This window comes from Rhinolophus sinicus, chromosome 1 (assembly GCF_057876585.1).
Source record: "Rhinolophus sinicus isolate RSI-liver-muscle chromosome 1, RSI-T2T, whole genome shotgun sequence".
NCBI classification, from domain to species: Eukaryota; Metazoa; Chordata; class Mammalia; order Chiroptera; family Rhinolophidae; genus Rhinolophus; species Rhinolophus sinicus.
The window spans coordinates 20,966,358-20,979,437 of NC_142501.1; the positions used below are offsets into that span (position 1 = coordinate 20,966,358).

General features: G+C 35.4%; 1 protein-coding gene across 17 annotated transcripts in view; it reads left to right on the forward strand.

Moving 5' to 3' along the window:
- Positions 1-13,080, forward strand: part of ANKS1B (ankyrin repeat and sterile alpha motif domain containing 1B) — an 895,010-nt gene that overhangs the window by 313,703 nt on the left and 568,227 nt on the right. For all 17 annotated transcript variants that reach the window (XR_012494067.2, XM_074326201.2, XM_074326199.2 and 14 more), the window contains one exon: positions 9,475-9,611. Coding sequence is in view for 16 of the 17 variants with exons in the window: in XM_074326201.2 (XP_074182302.2) it covers positions 9,475-9,611 (137 nt within the window). In the remaining variant the exon portion in view is untranslated. The remainder of the gene's footprint in view (positions 1-9,474; positions 9,612-13,080) is intronic.

A 13,080-nucleotide genomic window follows, 5' to 3' on the forward strand; every position in this document is an offset into this window, starting at 1 on the left:
CATAGAAGTATCTTTAGAATAGGAAAAAAGGGAAATCTTTCTCCCAGTTAAGAATTACTCCTGCTGTGAGTATAAAATAGAGATATGAGTTAAGATTAAATAATACTTTGGTTCCCATTTACTTTCTGGAAATCCTGGGACATTACAATCTGACTTATGAAAGCAGATGAAAGGCGATCTAACTTTTTCCAAAGTATATCTAAACAGACTGTAATTCCATACAACATCTGTCTCTTATAATACATGAAGTCTGTCATCATGAATATCCACATAACTTGAAGAGCATAATAGCATATCAAAGGAAATATATGTTCAGTTAGTAATAAGAGTAACACTAATTTGTAGACACATTTTATACCAAAATACTAGATTACCAGGTGGCCCTTATCCTTATTTTGATATTATCATATGTGATACGATGCTGGGAGCTGCTGCAACCATCTTGGTTCCCGCCTGGGGATGAAGCATCACAGGGAAGAGGGCAGAGCCAAGAAAGGCACAGAGAAGTGGTGTCCGAGCTCTGACCTCAGCACCTGGAGCCGCCCTGATTCGGGTTCCTGTAAGTGGAATAATAAGTATCCTCATTGCTTAATCTAGTTAGAGGGAAGGTTTATATTAATTGCAGCTCAATTACTTAATCAATTAATGAGGAAACATAAAACCCAACTTCCTAATGAAAATTTGAAGGCAAGGTAGAAATAAAAGGAAACTAAGGTAAGGACATAAAATGGAGCTTGGAAAAGACCAATGCAAACTGTAATCATAAAGGCATATGCTTCCATTTGTGTAAGAATATGATATATGTATGACACACATATGCACACAGAAATGCATATGTTTTCTAATCTTTTCCTATGAATTCCTGCAAGAACTTACAACAAAATGGTAGTGGTACCTTAAGATAGAATCGGGCTCACTTATCGTAGTTATGCCATATTATGCTGTTTGAATGTTTAACCATTTGAATATTTTTTTCCACGTTAATTAAAGCAACACAAAACCAGATTGTATACCATCCATGCATTCCTGTACAATGTTTTGAGCAAAGGTTGAGAAAGTGGTTTAGACATTTACTTGTAGTTTTCTTTTATGAAGTGCCAATTGGTGATTTTGGTCCCAGTTTCTATTTTTCTATTCGAGTGTTGTTTTATTTTTGTTTTTAACCACATGAAATGATTTCTAAGATCATATCAAATCATTTGATAACATTAATTTATGGCATTTAAATGGTTTTCTCTCATAGCAATTAGTACCTGATTGTTGAAAAAAATTGCAAAAGGGATAGAACAATTAGGCTGAGTCCAGTCCTGGATTCTCCAGGAAGCAGACTTTGAGGTGGAGATTGGCATATAGGAGATCGATTAAGAGTGCTTTTGGAAGAGAAGTAGGATAAAACGGAAGGAGAAGTTAGCCTGCAGTGAATTCTCATCATAGACCTCCAAAGACTCCCAAGGAAACTTTAAAACTGGGATAGTCCTTCAAAACCATCCCAAATTGGTGACTAGTAGAGCTTTTATACTGCTCTATTAGACAGCCATTGGAAGGAGGCTGCTCCTGGAAGGGGGTGTGACCTTGGATCAGGCAGTTCTCTTCAGCTGAGACAATTCCCAGAGAGGGCTGACAGGTGAAGACTGTCTGCCAGCAACACTTCCAACAACTTCAAACCCTCCCTTCAAATCTTAAGGGGAATCTGGGTGGCACATTGTGGTGTCAACTGTAAATAAGATTACGGTTTTGCTCAGAGTGTGTGGTACAGTGATGAGAAGAATGGATGTAGTTATTGGCAAAAGAGTTATTATGTGATAGACCCTTATGTCTCAACTGAACAAGTAAAGAAGTGAAGATTGAAAGGGATGATAGATTGAATGAAAATAGATGGATTAAAGGATTAGAGGTCTCACTGGGGTTGAACAATAGTAAGGGAAATAAGACAGTTAAAATGATTGGATATTGTGTCCATGGAATAGGTCCTTAGAGATTAAAATGCCCATATGAAGCAGCTGACGTTCATAAACAAAATACATGGCTTAGCCTTGGACATGGGGGACCTGAATAGAGTTAAGGCAAAAGATCACATGAGTAGAAATCAGAACACTCTTGGGCTTAAGAAATTGTTTAACATCTACAAGGAAACTGAAGGTTCCAATGCGATGGCAGGGTTGGGAAAACAATATTGGGAAACATGTGATAAGGCCTTGAGGATATTAAGAGAATAAATACAAGCCAGTGACTGCCCTCATTCCTCCTAAATCCTCGAGTTTCTTCAGAGTAGAGCATCCATAAGTGGATAAACAAGACTTTCTTCTACTATTTTGCTCACAAATTACAACATGATTATATAATTATTATGATTATGCTAAAAGACCTGCCATGACTGAGGAATGGGAAGGAGGAAGAATGAGGAAATAAGGGGATACCGGTTACTGTCCCACCACAGTCTATCCCTGGGGCGACTTTACACGCTGAACTGAGACCTTGGGCTCTTTGTTGGTCTCTTGGCCCTGGAGTTAGCTCTTCAGAAGAACTTCTCTGGTGTAAGTATGACCAAAGGTCCTTACAGATTAGAGATGTTCAAACACTGAATGTCAGTTTGATGTTGGTGGCCAATCATTCCACCTTTCAGCACACAAATATGGCCTCTTCCATGTAGAGATCTTTAAAACGATGGTGGCCTTGTAATCTGTCCTTAGAGGTGAAAGTGGTATTGGACCATAGCCTCAAGAAAAGCAATTTTAGCAATGCGGTGTTGCTGACTTTTTTGAAATAGAAAAATTCAATCTTTTACCAATTTTGTTTTCTTTTCATACACTTTTCCATTTTTCATCTTCAAACTTTCTCTTGCCAACATCATCTCCATTACTTTTCCATACATATCCTGTGCTCCAGGCAGACCAAGCCATTTATAGTTCCCCAAAGGCACAGTGCGCTTTCATGCTTCTGCCCCATTCCATATTCTGTAGTGTTTGGAATGCTTCTCCCTCCTAGAGTTCTTCGTGGCACTCATTCTTCAAGGCTATGATGAAATCTGTCACCTTTACGTTCTTTTTTTACCCTTAACGTAACTCCCTGGTCCTCTTAGTCAGTCAGTGTGTACCCACAGTGCCTGATACGTAGCATGAATAATACAGGTTTTTAATACTATCTTTGTCCTTCTATATTTTTCATTAAGTAGTTAGCAACTTAAAAAGGCTGAGAATCTATTTATCATTGCAGCTCAAACATCTAAAATGTGGGCCATGTTATAAATGTTAGCCAAACATCTAACATATTAATTATCTGTTGCTACCTATCAAATTACCCCAAAACTGTGGCTGAAAACAAGAAATATGTATTATATCACAGTTTTTGTGGGTCAGAGATCCAGGAGGGGCTTTGGTGGATGGGTTACCATCAAGCTGTTGGCCAGAACTGCAGTTATTTCAAGGCTTGACTGGGCCTCAAGGATCCACATCCAAGTTAATTCATATGGCTGTTGACCAGTGTCGGTTCCTGGTGGGCTGTTGAACTGAGGGTTTCAGTTCCTCCCAGGCCATGTGGGCCTCTCCAAAACGCTGTTCACAATATGGTTTCTTGATTTCCTCAGTATGAAAGATCTAAGCGTGAGAGCACCAGATGACACACTCAAGACAGAAGCTACAGTCTGTTCATAACTTAGTCCTAGAAGTGATATTTCATCACTTCTGTCTTTGTCAGAAGCTCATCAACAAGTTCAACTCACACTCTAGGGGTGAGAATTTAACAAACACTTGAATACCCTGAGGCAGGGAGGGATCAATCAGAGCCATCTCAGAAGCCGCCTACCCCGCAGTTTACCTGGTAAAGTAGCTGCTTGAGTAAGACTATGGAGTATGTAAAGCTGTTGGTGATGATAGTAAAGAAGGTTCGAGTGTTTCAGTTTTCAATGTATTTAAAAAATTTGCTAATTCTTAAAAAAAAAATTGCTGGAGCAAGCAAAAATGTAATAACTATCTGGAATATTAAATAATTCTCTAAAACAATTGTTAAATTTTAACTTCCTCAACAAGTACATAGTGAGTACTTTCTCACTGAAAATACTGAAACAGAATCTTATGTTTGGACTATTTTACTTAGGATTTTTATATTGTCTCTCCCGGAAAAGATGGTCACGTCCCATTACTTAAAAAGTTACTTTAGAATAAAAAGATTCAATTAGTCTTATTCAGTTTTTATTTCTCCATCCAATGAGCATCTATTGAACACTGGTATACAAGGCATAACCCTTGTGTTATATGTAATGTAATTTTTAGCATAAATGATAAAAACATTTCTTATTTCATAATGAAAACCTTAGGTTTTCATTGCATAGTGAGCAGAATGTTCATATATAATATGAATATGGAAAAGTAAATATATATTAATATTACATTCTTGAAGGTTTCTCCATAAAAGGGGAAACATTCCCATGGGAAGTGAGTATGACAGAGGTCCACAAGCTATCTGTTCTATGCTTGTTTTTGTAAATAAAAGTTTTCTTGGAACACAGTCCTTACCCATTTGTTTACATATTGTCTATGGCTGCTTTTGTGTTACGACAGTAGAATTTAGTAGTTATGAAAGAGACCTTATAGCCTACAAAGCTTAAAATATTAATTATCTGGCCCTTTGCAGAAAGTTTGCCAATCCCTGACTTGAGGTCAACAATTAAAAACTGTATTTCATTCATTGCAAGACTAATAATTATCAAATACGTACCTGATGATCACTTAGTGTTGCCCTGAAGACTTTCCACAAGAACACCTCAAGCCACCTCTCTACTTATATTTATTATTATTATATATGATAGTAGCAATAGCTACTTTTATTGAGCACTTACTATGTACCAGGCAATATATTAAACATACACATACATACACACATACCTCATTTATCCTTACAACAACACTATGAGAAAAGCACTGTTTCACAGATGAGGAAACAAATTAAATACGCCAGTTTAAGTTTATCTGATTGAAAAGCCCAAATTCATAGTATATGGCTCCTCCATTTCTTAGTATTACTTCCATGAATATCATATTTTATTCAAACTGAACTCTTTCTTATTCTGCCAATGTACCTAACTTTTTTCCATCTCTCTACCATTTTCTCATCCCTCTTCCAACTCTTGGAATACCCTTCCCACCCAATTCTTCATGTCTAAATTTTACTAATCTGGCAGAGACCTCCTTAATCACCACCTCTCCATCATACCTTTCCCGAATCCTCAGCCAGAAGTAATCTCAGTTCTATTTGTCAGCTGCATAGCCACTAACATGGTCTCGGGTGCACTTTAACTGCTCACTACATGCTTTAGAATGATGTTAAAATGCTACACTGCAACATAGCACATGAATTATTTTGTATTCATAGGATACTTTCCTCCTAAAAGCTCAAGTAAACTAGAAGGTTTTTTTTCCTAAGCTTATTATTATAGTGGAAACACAATCATAATGCATAATCTAATGTGTAGTGAGGGAGTCGGACTAGAAGATAAGTTTCTTATTTCACTCTGAAATATTCAGTAATTTTCTCTAAGCAATTTTAACACACCTCATTCATTTTTATTAGCAATGTTTTGCAGCTGCAGCTGTGAAATGTAGGTTGATCATGTAAAACTGTCTTGGATATAAGCTGTCGTTTGGCAAAGTCCACTGGACAATTGGCATTTCTTTTTATAAATAATATAATAAAGGTTATTTTAGGAATAAATCAATTTCCTAAGGCTCTTATGTGTGTTCTAGAACATGCTTTTCATTTGAATTTTCTCCAAAAGGACCATGGAATTATAAAAGCCAGATCACTTTTTCCATGTAATTAAGGGCCTTATGATGGTTTTCATTGACACACAGGTTTTGCTTTTATTCATTTTGTTTCACTTAGCAATTTTTAAAGGATAGCATTGAACTAAGAGCTGTGGTGGGGATAAGGGAACTGTAAGTCTCTGAAAAAATATAACCTAGTCTGGAAGAGATAATGAGCAATGCAAGGTAGTATAAAATCAAATTATCAGTGTAAACAGATCATAGATTCTGAAAATGGAGACACTTATAGTCTTTTCTAAATAATATAGTACTTGATTACCCACTGTCCTGTACTGTGTATTAAATCACTTATAAAAAACGTCCGTAAGCTTTTGCCTTTCAGTCTGTATGGAGTGCCCAGAAGTTTTCCTGGCTTTGATGCAAAGACAGTTAACAGGCCCAGCCCTGGCAGTGAATCCTTCCTCAAGGGATCATCCCTTATTCCTGGGATGAAATTCTGTCCCCACCAATTTGTGTTAATAAGATACTGGCCTCAAATCCTACCCAGTTACTCAGAGTCATTACGCTAGATGTATTATGTACAAAGCATTACTAATTATTTTCTTGCCTTTCTCTCCGGATCTTGTTTTTCCTCTTCCACATTTTATTTAATTCTGATATTTTGTTTGATAAGGAAAACAAAACTCAAATTATTAAACCTATATTCTGTGCCTGTTAACATGCTTATTTCTTATGTGTGTTCTTTCATTTTATCTGCACACATAAAGCCTAGAATAATAGTTATTAATCATTCTCATTTTTAAAATTAAGAAAATTGGAATCCGGACAGGTGAAATAAATTGTTTAATAATTAACAGGCAAGTTTTCCACAGACTTCACATCTGGTATTAGAATGTAAGTTTGGATGCTTTTTGAATTAACATTTTCTAAAAGACAAATATATATATTTAATGTTGTATATCTTATTCCAAGCAAAAGTTAAATATTAATAACATGTAACAAGTAAATGAAGATGAGACAGATAATGGAGCAGATTCATGAAGAATTCAGATATTGGAATTATCGGACTCAGATTTAAAAAACAAAACAACTGTACTTGACAGTTTCCAATAAATAAAAGTTAGGGAACTGAAAAATGCCAAAAATCAAATAGAAATTTTAGAACTGAAAAGTATAAGAGAAATTAAGAAAATGGTTTGATAGCAGACTAGACATAGCTGAAGAAAGAACCAATAAACTGGAAAATGAATATAAAAAAACTATTCAGAATGCAAAACCAGAGAGACAACAATGAAAAGTACAAAAGCGAGAATAAATGGTAAATGATAAGGAAAATAAAGTGTGTCTAACACCATTTCATTGGAGTCCAATAAACATTAGCTATTTTATTTCCATGTTGTTTCCTGCTGAAATATCGTCAATATTTCTTATTGCCTACAGAATTAATTATAAACTTTTATGCTAATACACTTCCTACTCATCTAAAGTTATGTCCCACTTCTTCCTAACATAAAATAACAGCTTCTTCTGTGCTCTCTTTTTATCTTCATGCCCTTATGCTTTATGTTCTGTTCCAGCGTTTTTGCCTGAAAACTGAAGCCTTTCACAGCCATTTTCCTCTCCAGCCACAGTCCTCTTCCTGCCTTTTCATCACGCTTCATTTATCTGTTATCAACTCTCAAGTTATATTGCATTATAAATTGCATATCTGATGCCACATTTGATTGTGTACTTCTCAAGGGAAGAGATTTAAAAAAAAATTTTTAAACAGGAGTTTACTTTTAGAGCAATTTTAGGTTCACAGCAAAATTGAGTAGAGATACAGAGAGTTATCTACCCTCTGACCCCAAAAGAGCATAGCCTCCCTCGCTAAACAACATCTCTCACCCGAGTGGTATATTTGTTACAATTGATGAATCTACACTGACACATCGTTGTCACCCAAAGTCCATCGTTTACATTAGAGCTCACTCTTGGTGTTGTATACTCTGTGGGTTTGGACAAATTATTAGGTTGATGCAAAAGTAATTATTGCAATTTAAAAGGTTAAAAATAATTGCAAAAACCGCAATTACTTTTGCACCAACCTAATAAAATGCTACGTATCCACCATTATAGTATTATGCAAAAATAGTTTTACTGTCCTAAAAATCCTCTGTGCTTTGCCTATTTATCCCTCCTTACCCCCTTCCCCCCAGCTGGAGATTCTTTGTAGTTTATCCTTAGAACATGATATAATATCTGACACACACTTGCCCCCAAGTAAATGTTTTAGATGTATGGTTGAATGAATAGAAGGAGGAAGGGGCAAACTGGAAGAGAATCAGAGCATCTTTGTCACTGCCTGCTGACCGATGTTGTGTCTCTGTTTCCATATTTACTCTTAGTATTCTATTCAAAGTCCACCACTACAAACTACTGTCTCTCATAACCCTGACTATTCTTGTGATGCTAATTCAAATCCCACTTATCCATTATACCTAGGTCAAGAATGAGTTCTGGACACTTTTAAGACTTATTTTATGTGTGATCTATTTAATTCAATATGTCACATTTGTGTTTTTTTTATTTCACAAGCCTATGTCTGGGTTCCCCAGGTGACTGAATTATATTTTCATGTGGTGGGTAGAGTTTTCATCCTCTGCTTTTTATGAACAAGAGGTACCTTAATAAATTATTGCTTTTTACTTGGAATTATAGATAATGGCCATGGAACAGAGAAACTTGCTGGTCTATAAAAAATTCACAGTCTCCTTTGCATCACTTCACCTAACTGTCTTGGACAGAAAATTATTGGGAACTAATTAAAAATCTACCAGGGAAGTAAAGTTTTTGCAGATTTGAGCTTCCAAATGTTTCCATAAAAAGCCATAGAGGATTGCCAAATTGTTATTAAAATAATGTAGCTTTCTTTGTGGTAAGAGAAGTTATTTATAGAACATTTATCATCCTTTTCTAAGTATTTTTAACATTCCCAAACTGCATATTTGATGTTACTTTGTTTTGCTATAACATTGAGAACAAAATGTTACGCATGTTTCTGATTTTTAAGTCATCATTTTCTCCCCCCACCCAAATATTCAACATAAGGGAGGATTAATTTAGATTTTTGAAATTTTCTTCATTTAGTTTTGACCATAAAGAAGGATATGTTTATCTGGGGGTAATAATTTTGTGTTTGTCTACATTACAAAACCATTTTGTACAAATGTCAGTTTTTCATCAAAGTTAATTCACTGGGATGCTTCTCTATAGCTTGAGGGATTTCTGGGAAAAGTGCTTTAAAGAGGCTTGAATTGGAGTTTTATGAATCAGGGAGATATAAACCTTCTATTTTAACAAAGATCAAAAGGTTATGGTGTCAACTTAGCCCCATCATATAAAAAATCATGTTCTTTTTTAGTTAAGGTAAGGTTTTAGTTACTAATATAATAAATAGTGGCAGTCTTAACAGTTCTGCTGGGTAATCATTATGAATTGAATAATAATACTCTTCCTTCTTGACATAATACTACAGAGGGTGATACCATTCTAAAAGAAAACAACACATTCAATAAACATTATCCTTAAAATATACTACTGAGTATATTCCTCATTATGATCTTATAATTGATACCAGCTTTAAGTTGAAATCTCAATTCATGTTCACTTAATTTCAAGTCTTAAAAGGTAAACTGAGTGATTAGGTTCATGGCAGTTCTATTTTTATTCACAGATAATACCTCTGAGGTAGCAATTACTGCTCCAGGGACTAGTAACCATAGAAACAGCTCGACAGGCCCAACACCTGACTGCTCACCTCCATCCCCTGACACTGCCCTCAAAAATATTGTAAAAGTTATTCGACCCCAGGTAAGTGCACAGAATGACATTGTCTATACTATAATGTATTTTGTTTTTGAATCAGTACATGCACAACTTATGTGGCAATGCCTGGCTTATTTTATGATATGTAAATTGATTTTGGAGTTTAAAAAAGGGGACTGGAAGAGGGTGTTTTCTCCCTTGGAGTTGATGATGGACATTGAAACCTATATTAGCCTTTGGAAAAATGAATTTGTGTTTTACATGAAAACAGAAGAGAAACTCAGAAAAAGGGCTATTTCACGTCATCTTCCTTTCACAACATTTTAATAAGTACACTCCAATTATTGAGCCATTACATGTTTTCTGGTGTTTCCTGCTCCTTTTGTCTTCGTTTCCCTGGACATGCTGTATTATTCATGATCACGTCTCTATCTTCCAACCCCAGTGTTTTTTTTGCGTATTTTCTTTAAATTGTTTGTTCCTTATGGTATTGAACTAAGTTTGCCTGTGTTTGATAGTATACATCTCATTGCTCCTTATTTTCCTACAGTGCTCACTTTCCTCTACCCTGTATCTCTTTACCCTTTGTTCTTTTTTTCCATTCCTGTAATTTGTCTGTAAGGGTTTCTTTCTCTTCCCTCTTCTCTTTCAGTTGGATTTCCCAGTAGGCGGTTTGCAGGCAAGCTTTAGAAATATCATTGGGACAAGCTGTTCTGTGATATTGCATTGAAAATAGCACTTATAAAGCTGTTTGCTTTATATTTTTGCCAACAGATGAACTCAGAACATGCAATTGGTGGTGTTCTCAACCTGGCTCATTCTGAATGGGCCTCATAAAATCCAAGAGAGGGGGACTTTGGATCCAATCAAGGCCATTCACCATTTCCTTAGTTATATAGTATAAACAAATCCTTAGAGCTAACTTGTAGGACCAAAGTGTCTTTTAAGATTGTTTTGGTGTGAATGAACAATGATTTGCTTAATATCTTATTTGCTTTGGGATTATTTTTATTATAATCTTCATCCTCATCAATAAAATGTCATGTAAACTTTACAGAACAGTTTCATATACATCGTTTCACCGAACCCTCATCATTTCCAAGGGAATGGATATTCTAGTGCTATGGATACGGATGTTGACATTCTAAAGGGGCCAAGTTGTGCAACTGATTTTTTGAAGTTCCTTTCCCTTTCTTTAGTATAATTGTCTCCTCCAGTCCTGCTCAAAGGTTGAAAAAATCCTCATGAACTTGTGCAACTTGACATATTTTTATGAGGAACTTATCGGTTCAGGGTCAGTTAGGCACAGGTTACATTTTACATAGTGTCCCAATGTGCAGAGGAGGAAAATGTCTTTAAAAATCTTTTCTTCTTTCTCTAGGGAAATTTGAGCAAGTTCATTTGCTTCAAGAAATAACCTCATTAACCCCAGATTGAGATGCTAAATACCACATTTGTTGTCATTGGTTTTCTCATTATATGAAGCTGTTTCTGGTGTTATTGTGCAGCTATTACATTTCCAGCATTTTTAAAAGTTTGCGTGGGAGATTTTTCCATAATAAGTTAATAAAATTCATTACTAAACATATTTACTTTTATGCCAATGTAAATTCTCTAATGTAAAGGCATTTGGTCATTCAATTAATGAAAGACAGATTCCTTTCTACATATCTGTAATCTAAGCAACACTAAGGAAACTTACTCCATAAACCTTCTTTATATGTTCTATTTTCTATCAGATTAGTTTATTTTGGCAAACTTTGAAGAAACCTAGAGGTAGTATTAAAGCCAGAAATTCCATGTTGACTCGATTTCTTGGTTCTGTCCATTATTAAATGCTTATGAAGGTAACGAACTCCATCTTCCTTTCTTAGCTATTATAGTGATAATTTAAGGAGGAATAAATGAAGAAAGAAAGTCAGGAAACTAAGAATTATGGTATTTAAATTAGAAGCAATGCAGTCTGTAAGTATCTATGTGATAGAATAATAACAGCTAAAGTATATAATTAGGAAACAATTTAACCTCAGTTGGGCTACTTTTCTTTTCACCTCAGAGACTTTGGTGCATTACTAAGTTCTCCTTATGAGTTCTGGTCTCCTGGGGCTCCTCATTCCTTGTCGAGAGTGGGGAATAAAAAATTAAAGTGGAAGTAATTATGAGGGAATATCAGGGTAGTACAAGCTTTCAGGAAAGTGTTTGGAGACGAAAGAGTGGGGATGGGAGACAGCTGGATGGGTAGAACATGGGACTCCCTGATGTGTCCTGACAAGTCACAGGTGTGTCAGGGATGGAGCAATTGTCAAGAACTAACCGTTCCAAAAAAAAGATAATTATGGGTTCGCTTATATTTTGATCACAACTTTAATCCACTAACGTGTTTGCTAACTCTGGCTTTCTGTCTCTGGAAAGTGCAAGAAATATGAAGTTAGATTGACTTGTGGGTATTAAAACACTTCTTCAATTTACTAATTAGAAGTTAATAACATGGTTGAAATGATCATTTGACTCTTCACACTGGTGATGAGTCTTGACAATAAGAGTATAAATGCAACCTGTATTCATGAATTTGCATTTCTTTGCCTGGGCTTCGGCACATGTGCTCAGTCTTACTGTGAGAAGGCCATGCGAGTGAAAACAGAACTTTTACCTCATTCACTGCAAATAGATACTGCTCAGATAGAGCAAGTTAGGTTGCTCTCCCTTTGCTTATGTATGTTATTATCTGGTCAACTTTCCATAACTCTACCTCTACATGGAGAATATTCATTGCAACCAAAGAGTCCTTGCTTTCAATGTGATAGGGCTGTTACACATTGCCTGTGTTTCTAATTACTGTGTTAATTGCTTGGAAGCTACAGACTTTGCAGTGTTTCTTTGAGTTCGATTTTATTCGGCATACTTATTATATTAACTCACTAAGTGCAGCTGTTAGTTCTGCATCATGTGTTTGATCTTTTACCTTGGCTTCTTTGGGCTCTTTCATGTCTTAAAATTCTCCAGATTGTGACACATTCTATTGTCAATTCATAAGGACTGAAATATTTATATACGACTGGTTTCTCTTTGTTTTTCCCAAGTATATTAACACATAAGGCTGTTTCCTTATTAGGATGAATTCTTTAGGCTGGTTCATTTCTTTATACTTGAAAAAAAATTATTTTTAAACTTGAAAATATTATCTGTGACATGAAATTTTAGGTAGGTCTATTGACATACCAGCTTTCTTCTTTCTACTAAATAATTGTATGTTACTTGCAATGGCTTTTGTTTTTCTAATGCATTCCTGGTGAAGCATCTTTATTTCTTCCTAATTGAAAAATAAAATGTCAAAATTTGGTGAATTTTGACATTTGTATATGTAGGTATAACCCCACTCAAAAGCTTAATGAGCTAATAATAAAGTAATTTAATAATAAACCATACCATCTCTCCCTTCCTATATTAAGAGTTTAGAACTGGGATTATATAAAATTCTTGCCAAATCTGAAATAACATTTTACTGGGCACTGTG